The sequence below is a fragment of the Dipteris shenzhenensis genome, chromosome 3 (genome assembly GCF_047967505.1).
Source record: "Dipteris shenzhenensis isolate YYH24624 ecotype China chromosome 3, Dip_SZ_1.0, whole genome shotgun sequence".
Classification (NCBI taxonomy): Eukaryota; Viridiplantae; Streptophyta; class Polypodiopsida; order Gleicheniales; family Dipteridaceae; genus Dipteris; species Dipteris shenzhenensis.
The window spans coordinates 31,196,991-31,210,124 of NC_141598.1; the positions used below are offsets into that span (position 1 = coordinate 31,196,991).

The 13,134-nt window shown below is 40.0% G+C and overlaps 1 protein-coding gene across 1 annotated transcript in view; it reads left to right on the forward strand.

Annotated features, from left to right (window-relative positions):
* LOC147903652 (carotenoid 9,10(9',10')-cleavage dioxygenase 1-like) overlaps positions 1 to 12,721 on the forward strand; it is a 34,023-nt gene extending 21,302 nt beyond the window's left edge. The window contains exons 4-17 of the mRNA XM_087372212.1: positions 7,311 to 7,551; positions 7,653 to 7,751; positions 7,860 to 7,962; positions 8,074 to 8,318; positions 9,130 to 9,309; positions 9,590 to 9,668; positions 9,956 to 10,037; positions 10,461 to 10,523; positions 10,697 to 10,835; positions 10,964 to 11,144; positions 11,645 to 11,779; positions 11,869 to 11,928; positions 12,091 to 12,221; positions 12,611 to 12,721. Of these exons, the coding sequence (XP_087228338.1) occupies positions 7,311 to 7,551; positions 7,653 to 7,751; positions 7,860 to 7,962; positions 8,074 to 8,318; positions 9,130 to 9,309; positions 9,590 to 9,668; positions 9,956 to 10,037; positions 10,461 to 10,523; positions 10,697 to 10,835; positions 10,964 to 11,144; positions 11,645 to 11,779; positions 11,869 to 11,928; positions 12,091 to 12,221; positions 12,611 to 12,721 (1,849 nt within the window). The remainder of the gene's footprint in view (positions 1 to 7,310; positions 7,552 to 7,652; positions 7,752 to 7,859; positions 7,963 to 8,073; positions 8,319 to 9,129; positions 9,310 to 9,589; positions 9,669 to 9,955; positions 10,038 to 10,460; positions 10,524 to 10,696; positions 10,836 to 10,963; positions 11,145 to 11,644; positions 11,780 to 11,868; positions 11,929 to 12,090; positions 12,222 to 12,610) is intronic.
* The last annotated feature ends 413 nt before the right edge of the window (positions 12,722 to 13,134 follow it).

Here is a 13,134-nt window from a genome sequence, read left to right on the forward strand (position 1 = left end):
ACAGAGAATGTGCACCCCTCAAACAGTGGAGTCGATGCTGTAGTAAAAAGATCATCCTGCTCCATGCTATCATCCCTCCCTTGATGGACATATAAATCCTGCACCATATCATCAAACACCTTCTCCTCCATGGCTTCATGAGGTAATGGGGGAGGGCTACTATCACCATCACTCCATGCATCCGTAATGGTCCCTCCAAAAGATTCCACCTCATATCGCTGATGCTTTGCCTCCTCATGGCGAGCATAGGGCAACATATGTGGGTGTGGCACTGCATCCTATATCAAATTAAAACGGGATCATAACTCAAACATATGAACACCCATAGGTATCTCAATCAACCTTAACTTACAAACCCTTACCCTGTTTATGGTCGCATCCCATTCTCCATACTTTGAGATGTGATTGAGTGTAATCCTGCGTGCACAATACATGTTTCCTTGACATCGATCACACATACATTTAATTTTTTGCTCCAACCACATTTCACGATGGTGGATATGGAGGGATTCATCCTCACTGGAGCTACTTGTTGAAGATGAAGACATCCTACAAACAAACAACCCAAAAAAATTTGCTCTTTTTCAAATGTTTAATTTTAAACTCTGTGGCGCGTCTATTTGTTCTGTGGTGCACGTCTAAAAGTGCATCTAAGGGCACGTCTAAAATCGCATCTACTCTATGCATTTACATGTGCAAATAGACGTGCTTTTAGATGTGCCTATAGACACGGCTTTTAAACCTACTTTTAGCACGCTTGCTTTACTTTTCTTAACATTACTTATACTTCACGTGGCTTGCTTTGTTCCTTATTAGCAGATCCACAATTGCGACGCTTAAGAGGAAGGCACCCACACTTACTTCCAAGCTTACACTTAAGAGGAAGGCACCCACACTTACTTCCAAGCTTAAAGGAGAGGAGGGCGAACAAGAAGGAGAAGCAACCTTGAAAAAGGAGAAGAACCTTCCATACCTCTATCCAAGGTAAGTCTTTTTGCAATTGATCTTTTTTGGAAGTTTGCTCTCTTTAGATTTGTACTTTCTCGTATCCAAAAAACGCATGATCTGGGTATCAACACATGATCTGGGTATCAGTGTCACATTTGTGTGTCGGGCGCAATGTCCTTTTCTACTTTTTAGAAAAGTCCATCTATTGGAGCGCATCTATAGGCGCATCCCAGAGTGCATCTAAACATGCATCTAGTCTATTTGCAGACACAAGTAGTCGCGTCTATAGACGCGCGATTACACGAGAAAATAGATGTGCTAATCAGACGTGTCTATAGACGCGCTCTGACAGTAATCCTTTCCCTTTCTTCTCAGCTCATCAGTAATAGATTTTTTTTCTTTTTTTCAGTTCATCATGTGGCCAGGAAGCGCTTCCAACTCACCTAATCCCCGGGAGTTTATTTTTAGGGACTTATATAACCTTTTAGGGCACCCTCCTAGTCCTGCGGAGTTATATGAGTATATGATGGGTACCCTAAACATCCCCCAAGAGTCGGCACTAGAGACTCCAAACCACCCCACACCAGCTGAGATCACCCCAGTGGAGTCAGCACAGCCCAGTTGGCTACACAGCGCAGGCCCATCTCCCATGCCGTCTTATGTCCCTTCCCCCATGCCGTCTTATGCACCTTCCCCCATGCCATCTTATGCCCCTTCCCCCATGCCGTCAGGAGGTCCTTCTGTCTCGCAGAGCCGTTGACATACTCTTGTGCAGTCGAGACTCGGTTCTCTAGCTACGATTGGTCAACGTAGTTCCCTGCAGTCTCCAACTACGAGTGGCCAGCATACGAGCTCGACACGACATGGTAGCAGGCGTAGTAGCAGGGAGAGCGGTGGGGGATGCATGGCACAGTGCTTTGGGAGGGGTGGCGGTGGGGACGATGATGATTTAGATGATTTGGACGTGCCTCCGAGTGATGGTTGGATATTCTATGACATCACTCAGACAGGAGGCATCTTGATGGATGCGCAGGGGAAGGACATCATGGCCTTCATGTGCTCTGTAATTGCTAACAATTACAGAGATTGCTTTATCCACTTCAAAGACCAGCCAAAGAGGTTGGTTGATGAGACCCTCACTGCTGTTCGCTCTAGGTATCCTAACCCCCCCAATCACTAGTTCACAGATAAATGGGCCAAGTCAAAGATTGCTATGATACTTGGCAATAAAAGATCTTCGCTTAAGAGGCAGGCACTAGCAGAGCTTGCCAAGATTGAGGGAGGTCAACCACCAAGGGGCTCGCCCCACACCGCTCACAAGCGTGAGTGGAAGAAAGCAATGAAGTCAGCGAGGGAGGACCCCAGTCTGCAGCACGTGGAGGCACAAAGGATCTAGATGGAGGAATATGGAAGCGCGCATTTTGGAGCAGGAGGTGTTGAATCATGGGAGGCCTAATTTGTAAGTATCGATCTCAAATTATATTACTTATGTAGTTTATTAGGAGGTTGTTTCTTTGTACTAATCCCTCTGCAAATTGTGTCATCTTGTAGCCTGAGATCGTGGGGAGATACCCTACTCCTATGGAGACAGCCTACCACCGCCACCATCGCAGAGGAGATACATGGAGACACTTCTATGATGACGGGTTGATTACTGAGGAGCAGTATATCCGGGCTACTGGAGCGGCCCCTGAGGTATTTGAAAGTAATTAAATAATGCCAATATTATAAGTAAAGATTTGATTTTTCATACATTGATATATATTGTCCCTTGTTTACAGGCCCGTGCACAAGACAACGAGGAAGATGAGGCAGGAGGCGCAGAAGGGAGTGCAGAAGGGAACGTGGAAGGGAGTGTGGAAGGGAGCGAGGATTAGTCGTAGAAGTAGTGCTAGCTACTCTTTTTTGTACTTAAAGCCACTGGCTTGGCTTCGTGCCTCTTGCATATACACTCCTCTTATTTTTTGTACTTGAAGCCACATGACGTGGCTTAGCTTCCTTATTTTTTGTACTTGAAGCCACATGACATGGCTTAGCTTTGTGCTATATGTACATACAAGCACTTTTTGAGCTTTCAATTTTATTGCGTTTTGGACTTGTAGTGTTTTATTTGGAATTGTAATTAAAATGCGGTTGGCTGTAAGAATTGAATTACACAATGTGGAAATGGGATTCTTGTAACTATATAGCATACACAACATACACGGCATTCTGTAAATTTTAAAAAAAATATTATAAAGTGCGTCTATTAGTGCATCTATAAACGTGTCTATATACGCGTCTGTCTGTCGACAAGCGTCTATTTTTACGTCTACAAACACGTTTATAAGAGCGTCTATTTTAGCATTTATATGTGCGTCTGTATGGGCGTGTATGTCCTATATAGATGCGTTGTTAGACGCGGGTCTCCAGACGTGCAAATAGACATGCAAATAGATGTGCCCATAAGTTTTTTAATTTAGTTCAGCAAATGCGTTTGTGTGCGCGTCTATGGGTGCTTTGTCTTGTTGTGTCCCAAAAGCCTTTTTTCTTAAGGAAATTCGTCATTCTAAACTTCCATGCTTAGAAGTTTTTCTTGTCAAGCTTTTCAACGACTATCTATGAAAGAGCATCAGATGCCATCAAGAACATTGCAAAAATATTCTGTCACTGCAAAAAAACATAACTTCTGCCTCACAGGGATAAATCTGTAAAACTGATGAAAGTGGCATTGGACCACACAGTCACTTCCTAGTGACGATTTTGCATCAACAAGCAATAAGAATGATTCTGTCACTCCTAATATCTCTGTGCATAGGCATAAGATGCAATTTCTGCGACAATTTTTCACCGACCTACAAAACAGTGGTCGCACAATAAAAATAGGGTACATTTTTGAGTGCCTGCAGAAAACTTTCACCACCAAAACAAGCCCCAAAATGGCCACACCATGAAGGGCATCCCAATCTGAGACAGTGCACTCTTGCACTTTCCAGCTGGGCCACCTGTAGAAATTTGCTCCCAAACTCGAAAAAGGAAAGCAACACTGATCCTCTTACCCAGACACCGCAAACTTGGTTTGCTTTCTTGAGCTCCTTACCATGAACCGAGCTCTGATACCATGTAAAGAGAGTGGGAGAGAAGTAAGAAGTCTCACTTGCAACTTTCTCACATATACAATGGGGGAATACACAAAGGTGGAGGCTGAAAACAGTTTTTCTCTTCTTAGTTGTGAAAGCCAAAAGAACTCTCTCTAAGTACAAAAGGAATAGGTGAACCCTATATGTGGGTCTCAAACCAAACTCAGCTAACTAAGGTGGCATACTAACTAAGCCACTAACTAGAGTACATAAAGATAGCTGTCATCCAACTATTATTCATGGGTGGTGTACCAACCGTATCTACAGCTAACAAGTCAGTGACATGATAAATGCACAACGGTCACCCTGGCATATCACGAGTGGAGCTCGATATCTCAACACCCTCTTATAATCTACAAGGTTTTTGGAAGATGAAGATCAAGGCGAAGGCTGAAATTTGAAGGCCTTCCCTAGCATTCTTTTGGAATGCCTCATATAATGAATGGCCTTCCATAGAGAAACCAAAATTTTAAACTTAGCCTTCAAATGTAGCCTTAGAATAGAATTGGACTTCCATGGTATTATGTTGAAGTTTCCCTCCCCTTTGATGCATTCAATGCACTTAGATTCATATTACAAAAGCATGCATAAGGTTTTAGTTCATCCAATTATTGAAAATCAAATAAGCTTTTGATGTTTATAAAATAAAAGTTTTGCAAGTTCATCACATCAAAAGGCCTTTATATGAATTGAGCTGGCCCCTAGACATTTCAACATTTCATCACATAATAAGGCCTTTACGCATCAAGCCGATGAGACCTGCGATTTTTCATATTCAACCATGCCTCATAAATCTTCTCCCAATAGACTTCATTCACTGATTGAGGTGTCGTGAGGAATTCAAGCTAGTGGAAATCGATGGAAGGAGAAAACTTTATGCCCATTTATATATAATGGAAGAGCTTCAAAATTTGATGACTTACTGTGAATGATTGAATCATCGTAGGGCTTTGAACCAGTGCTGAAGTTTGAATGTGTTGCTCTGTAGTATTGTTTGAACTTTGAAGGTTTCAAGTTTGTGAACAACTCTTGAGTCTGAACTTGAAGGTAAGTTGTAATGTAAGATTTGAATCGCCTTATTAAGTAGATTGGCTCAGTGAGAGTCGAGACTGAGTAGGCAAGAGTTGGTCTAACCGACTCGGTTAGAATTTAGGAATTTAGAATAGTGGGTTGAAAGGCCTTTACTTGCAGGGAGTTAGAAGAGAAAGGGTTGAGGCATGTTTTGATTCTTTTATACTAAAATTTTTTGAAGACTTTTCACAAGAGATGGCCTTCTTTTGCAGCATCCAAAAACATTCTCTCGTGAATACCATTGAGGTGGCTTTCTATCCATGAAGGTTGAAATTTAAGTTTGTGTTTCATTTGAAAGCCTAAATTTTTCTCCTACTTCGTATGAAGGCTTGGCAAGGCTTTGATGCTTGATGAAACCTTCAAATTTCAGCAATGATCGGGGCTTTCAACCACCACGATTGTGAACATCCTGCCGATCCCCAAGCAACGCATGAAGTCCAAGGATGATCGCCATAGCCAAAGTCACCATCGCATCCTCTCTCGAACACCTTGTCACAAAACGGATCAAAGTATCCAAAAATCACAAAACACATCCGTTTCCGCCGAGGGATCCAAGTTTTGCTAGACCAAAAGTAGCCGTCTGGGCACCCGTAAGAGTTCGGTTGGTCTTGTAGAAAGTATTCATCGTTCGAACTCTGTCGATCTGATTCCGTCGTTCCCTATAGTGGGGGAGAGTGCAACGATGCACTCGGTGATCACGCGGCGACAGCAGTGACTTGTGATAATTAATGTTAATTGTCTGGGAAGGGGACCGATTCATTAGAATTTAGATCATTCTAATTGAGCGCACACTATGTTAACTGTCTGTGAAGGGGACTGATTCATTGGATTTTGAGTAGGGCATATACTTCTGTTTTCTTTCTAATTCCGGATATTTCTTTACTGCCAATCGACGTTGCACCTTACGAATTTGTAGCGGCATTACTTCTGTACTGGCACGTACGTAATTACGAATCTTGTGGCGGCATCAATTGTTTTGTTATACGAAAGTATCTTGCGGAGGCATCAATTGAGAGAGCTAGACGATAGAATCGTGTGGAGGCATCAATTGAGAGAGCTAGACGACACCTGAATACGGTTGTTGCAGAAGAAAATATATCATTCTCACCTGAGTTTTGGGAGAGAAGGTCTTTTAAATTGTAATTTTGAGGCCATTCTACATGTATCTCAGTGAAAACACCTCAAAAGTTTTGAAAAGAACTCGGGTACACTATATATAAATCCTCTATATCAAGTGCCTTGAAGGCTTAATTTAAAAGTCCCTTATCTCTGAATTTTTTAAGAATAAAACACACCCTTTTTCTATGCAATGTGTGAGTACCTCCTTTAAATGGTACCCTTCTTATGTAAAAAGTGTGAAAAAAGGATTTTTAAATTCCTTTCTATTGAACGCACGTGCTATGGTTTACATATTTGTGAGTGGCCCCACAAAAAAACTTGTAAAGTTTTATGTGTTGGTACCTAAAACGTTTTTCGGCTTAATCCAAAGTTTCCCAGGTAGTAAGTATCTGGGGAACCAAATATACAAGCCGTAAAAGTCGAATTAAATGTGGAGAGGCGGGCTATTTGGATAACCTCGGCAATACCATTACCCCGAATCCAAAAGGGTGCAATCCAACGCGACAATGCGGTCGTATAGGCATTTTAATAATTGTATCCGCATGTATAAATAAAGTCTGAGATTTCAAGGGGGTGTGTGCATTCCATTTCACATTGTTGTTGTCTGAGAGTAAGCAATATGGCAGCGAGACCTTTCGAACTCATCACTGCTTTTGCTGCCCCCAAGCAATCCCCCAGCGGTTCTCCTCCCTCCCCCTGCAGTTTGCCGAATGGAATGTCACGATTTTGTGCATCAACCAGTATCCCCTTTCGCGAACATCGCCCAATATTTCCTCGCCATCTTCTGCATGAACCCAGAATGATAATAGTTAGTCTTGCTACATATGTTTCTTAGTGACATTTGTCTTGCTCAGAAGATCATCAATACGTATTGATCATTGCATACCTCACAGATCGCTCGTTCAGACCTGTATCTCTTGCCTTTGCGCAGTTACGTGCGTCGTTCAGATCTATATAGGAATTGTTTACTCAAATCATATGTGTTTCAATGTGCCGTTTGTATTGTTCAGTGTTCCTGGAAGATCAGCACTATGTACTCATCATTGCATACAGATCCTGGCGTTTGAGAAGTTCTGTGCCTCTTACAAATCGTTTGTGCAATCGTGTGTTCCCTCAGGCAAGACATGCCGTCCATGCACAGCTTAATCTGGATGCTGCGGAGTTGGGGGTGAAGATAGATTCCTTGTTACAGACAGTCCCAGACGTGGGTTCTCCTCAGCTTACTCGCGAGAGCAAAGAACCCAAGGCAAAGAAGGCTTCAATCAAGAATGATCAGATGTCGCCATTGCTTGAGGTGAATGATCTACTTGCAATTCATTGCGGTACAGCATACCGAACTCGGCGCTTAGCGACTTTCTCACGATGACTGTAGATGTATCGTCGTGATTTATGCAGTCCATTTCCGGTCTCGTGTTCGATGGCAAGGAACGAATAGTCAGTGCAATAGCTGATGTCCTCTTCAAGCCCACGAAGGAAACAAATATCTATTTCGAGGTGGGCTTCCCGAGCTGAACAGAATTGTCCGTACTTGAATCTATAGGTTGTTTTATTGACTCATTCCAATCGAAAGTCACGTCTTATCAAAGCTGTTATATCACTCAGGGAAACTTCGCACCAGTTAAAGAGATTGGCCGTAGAGTTCCAGTGGAGGTTACCTCAGGAGCATTGCCAGCTGATTTTCCAATTGGGGTGTACATTAGAAACGGTTAGTAGCAAACTCCTGCAGAGCTGTATGGCGGATTAATTTTACAAGCCCTGGTAGCTGAAGACCTGCGGTTCGAGGTGCAAATTTCACACTTTCAAACGTGACCTGCAGGACCCAATCCTCAAAATGGAGCTCAGCATCTGTCTTCCCCCTTTGGAAACGTTAGCTTTCTTTGGGTTGAGGGTGATGGCATGCTACATGCAACTTACTTTGAGCCAGGAGGCAAAATTTTTTATCAAAATAAGTACATAGAGACCGAAGGCTACAAGCTTGAAAACAAAAGGGGTAAAAGACTCTGGCTAAATACTGTAGAGGGTGATCCAAAAGCAATTTCTATGTGTTATCTTCTCAATCAGGTGCGCCCATTGGATATGTGCTTTTATGCTCTTACTAATCTTGTCTTCCATGGGGAATGAGGAATATTTCCATAATTGATCTAGACACTCTACAACGTCATCCATGGGTGAGTGTGTGCTTGACATGGTATCATTATGCTACCAACCTTGCCATAGGTTTATTCAATAGGTTTCAATTGACTAACATTTTTTATACAATAGATTTATTCAATCCATTTCAACTGACTAACATTTTTCAGTGTGATATTGTAGAAAAAACATCTCACTTGAATACATTTTTTTGTATGATACTTTGGAAAAGACATCTTATTCTCAAGCCAAACAATAGTTCCATGACTAACTTAAATTCTAGACCGTTATCTATGTATGAATTTTTGTGACATTGTACAACTAGAATACCACTTTTCATTGGTCCATTTCAATCTTTTGGTATGATCAATATGCATAGCATGTTATTTTCAAGCCAATGCAAATACGATGAGTTCAAATAGACCCTAGAAGCATTTAGACAACAAGTCACTTTAAGGTGTTTATACATTATTGCCACCCAATATGTATTAAATGCATCTCAACCATGGGCAGGCTATGGATAGACAATCTTGCCCATCCATGAGCTGTGGGAATACCCACAGGCAGGATAGCATGCTTATGGAATTATGAACGAAGGCAAAATACTCCCTCTTTTCCTTAGTTCTTGAAAATATATAGTCATGAAAGTAGAAGCCTTTCCTAATGGAGCAAATGCTAATAGTTGTAAAGAACGATTGATGGTGCCATAACATTTGCAACTTTTGTTTGGTGAATTTTATAGTTGCGGTTCGGCAAGGTCAACAAACGCACTTGCAACACTGCAGTATACACACATGCGGGAAGAGTCTTTGTAGTGGTGGAGGCTGATTCACCCCTAGAAATCAACATATCAGATTTGAGCGTAGTACGTGAATGGAATGGGGATGGAGAATGGACTAGGCCATTCACCTCTCATCCAAAGGTACTCATACTGCATCCTCATTTCTCATCTATACTTTTCTTAAAGTAGCCGCAGAACTGTGAGAGTCTATCCATGTAGCATCAACATAAAAATCCTGTTCAATTTTTTGATTACTTATACAATGTTGTCTTTAGACATGAGTTTTTAATACTAAAGCCATGACATAGTTATGCTTTTTGTTGAAGATATCAAAGCGTTGTCAACCTTTTCTTGATGTAGTTCATCTTAAAACGTTGCATGAGTGTAAAGTATTGAGGCCTCAATGTGATTTTTTTTGCAGCTTATTCGTGACACTAAAGAGTTGGCTATTTTTGGCTTTAGTGCAATTAAACCTCATTACATGATGGGCATAATATCAGGTGATAGTAAAATCTTTACTTCCTTTTTAAAAAGAGCTACCCAAAATTGTAGTTGTTTGTCTTTTTGAAAATATAACACATTGCTAGGTATTTCTGTATAACAAGAAGGTCTTGAAAATACTGATAATGTAGTCACACAGATGCTTGTACACACATGCATGCAAAGTCAGTGACATCAACGTCTACAACTTGTAAATAGATATTTGAGTGCCATAGATGTAGAGCACTATGCTTCTTTAGAAATTAACAAATTCAAATCATCAATCTCACTAGTAAAAGTGTCTCAGCTGATGGTGAGAGACTCACCCACAAGTGCGACTTGGAGCTTGAGAGATGCACTTTTAGCCATGAACTATGTATCACAGAGAGGTAATGCTTGTTAACTCTTCCTTTAGATTTAGGGTTAATAGCATGCAACTAATTGATTAACAATTGAGATCTACCTTCATGTGAAGGGTCTGCAATTTAGGCATATAAGTTTGAAGTCACATCAAATTGGGATAATATTGCATATCAACATTATCACATTATCATATACCCATCTATTCACATTAGTATATTATGGGGTTCTCATGAAGCAATAGCTTATCTAACCATTTGAGAAGAAGGAATATTACACATGCAAGCATGAAGTGTGCATTTAAGGCATAATACGTCTTGTTCAGGTCCTTTAATGCCATCAATATATCTCTATGGTGCTCAACTTCATCACATGACAACATGTTTCAAATAGAGTCTACACTAACTTTGAGTTTGACATGGTTTTGGAATATTTGTGGTTGTTAATTCCAGATACAATTTGATCCTTGATTGGCCAGTAACAATAGACATTGACCGAATGATGAATGGCCAAAAGTAAGTTAAAGCATTTTATGATAAATCTATAGATAAGCATTAAAAGATCAGCGAGCACATTGCCCATGGAATACTTTGAGTTTGAATACCCCGTATAGTGTCCACAACTCTATCTCGAGCTTTTCTATCATGAATAAAAATGATTCTTGGGGTTAATGTTGATTTTCTTTCAGTCTCATATCTTTTGAAGAAGATAGTTATGCAAGAGTTGGAGTTATGCCTCGTTATGGGGATGCTAAATCAGTTCAATGGTTCAATGTGGGGATGGGATATTCCTTCCATGTTGTGAATTCTTATGAGGAAGGTGATGAGGTGTGTAAATCATCACACTAAACTTCATTCTCTATCTTCATATTCACTAGAGTTGAGACACCTATGTTTGCATGCAAGGACTTTGGAGGAAACAATAAAGATTCTAAAAAGTTGAAATGATCATGTAGGTTGTCCTTCACGCTTGTCAGTCAAGAAGGCCATTTTTTCCATCTTCAAAGCCAGAAATGGACAAAGTAGAATGGTTTCGTCGTTCAATCACATTCACTCCACTTGATGCTGCAAAAGACCCAGTAGTCGATGGAGTGGTATATACTCATATCCATGAATGGAGATTTAATCTCCGAACAGGTGGGGATTGTTATCATTATAAACTTTCTTCTTTCATTGTTTTGTGGAAGATTTCAAATTTAAGATCTAAGCATATGTGAGCTCATGTAGGATGGGAATTCAATCCCTAATCACATACATTACCTGATGACAAAATGTTGGCAATTTTTTTAATGAGTTTATGCATTTCCCAAACATGTTTACCTGCCATTGCCAAACCATGAATCTCAAAATCAGATACAGATGCCATCAATCCACCCACCCCTCATTTCTTTGAAAGGTAGGGCCACATTCGAGAGCATATATCAACTTATTAGATAGTACGTTTACTTTCAAGAGCATATAGCAATTCATCATATAGATTGCATTTATACTATAATTGGACATCATATAGCAATTCATGATTTAGATTGTATTTATAGTATAATTAGATCTCTCTACTTGAGAATTTCATCTTGACAATTGAATTAGCATATAACAAGTGAAATATTTGTTTGACTCATTCATCATTTTTTCAATAGGTATTGTCAATGAAACCAACTTAACGGGTGATTCCTTCTCCATCGACATGCCAAAAATCAATGATGAATATGTGGGGTATAAAAACAAATATGCCTATGGAAATGTACTTGATTTAGATGAAAGCAAAGCAATTGGTAAGATTTTGCTCGGCTACCTCACACGAATTGGGAAACATGCACGATGTTTTTTTACATTTTGATAATATTACCTTTTTCTCATGCAGGTCAGCCAAAGTATGGGAAGCTGGCCAAGCTACACCTAACAGAGCATGTAAGGTGTTCTTGTCTTTGTGTTATATTCTTGCAAAGTTTGAACTGTTTGGATAGTGAATGGAATCTTGACCAGAACAATTGGTCAAAGCTTTTATATTCGGGTTACATTCATGAATCTTAGTTCAACTCTTCTATTGTCTGTTGTGTAAATCAGGGTGAAAAATCAATCAAAGTGGAATTTCATGATCCAGGTCCTAGCATCTATTTTTCAGAACCACAGTTTGTTGGTAGACCAGGTAGCAAAGAGGAGGATGATGGATGGATTGTGACATACGTCCATGATGAGAACTGTGGTGAATCTCAGGTGATTATAAATGGAGAGAGAGAGAGAGAGAGAGAGAGAGAGAGAGCACATGTACATCCCACAAGAAGATAGACAACACAACATGAAAATTCACAAATCCATTAAGTTTAGATACAAAGTGTGTACATACACACACACACGCACACACACACACACACACACACACACACACACACACACACACACACACGCACATACACACATGCCATATGAGTGCCATACATTATAATATCTTATTTTGGAATTTTCTATATAGACATCTCTTGACTCTATGTTTAAGAGAAAAGAAAATCATGAGATTTTATTTATTCGAATAGCATTAACTATCAATTATGGTTGAGAATGAATACATGAGATTCAATAACAAGAGCTTTTATAATGATGTGTAGGTGTATATTATTGATGCCCAAAAGTTCAATGATCCTCCCATAACCAAAATACGTCTCCCTCAAAGAGTACCGTATGGTTTCCATGGAAACTTTCTTCATGGGGCTGCTTAATTGAGTTATGCTAAGTGTTGTAGTGCTATGAGATTCTTCCTAAAATGGTACTAAACTATAGTCCTTGAAAAATAGCTATTCTATGGATATTTTATTATTGGAGAAGGACAATGTGTTTCTACAAAAGGTATATGTTCTCATACATTTCAATGTGTTTCTACATTTCAATGTGTATATGTCCTTTCATATACATTTCAATGTATATATATAGTTTTGTAAATGCAATTCTTATCGTATGTGTGTATTCAACTCCTCTTGTAGCAATTCCTAGGTTCACAAGGAGCTATTATCTTCCCATATATCACATCTTATTCTTTCTCTTTGCATCATGGAAACTAGAAAGATGTAGTCAGTAAATTCTTTCATTCAATTGATCTTAAAAAAGGATTCGATTGGTCTTTGATTTCATTACT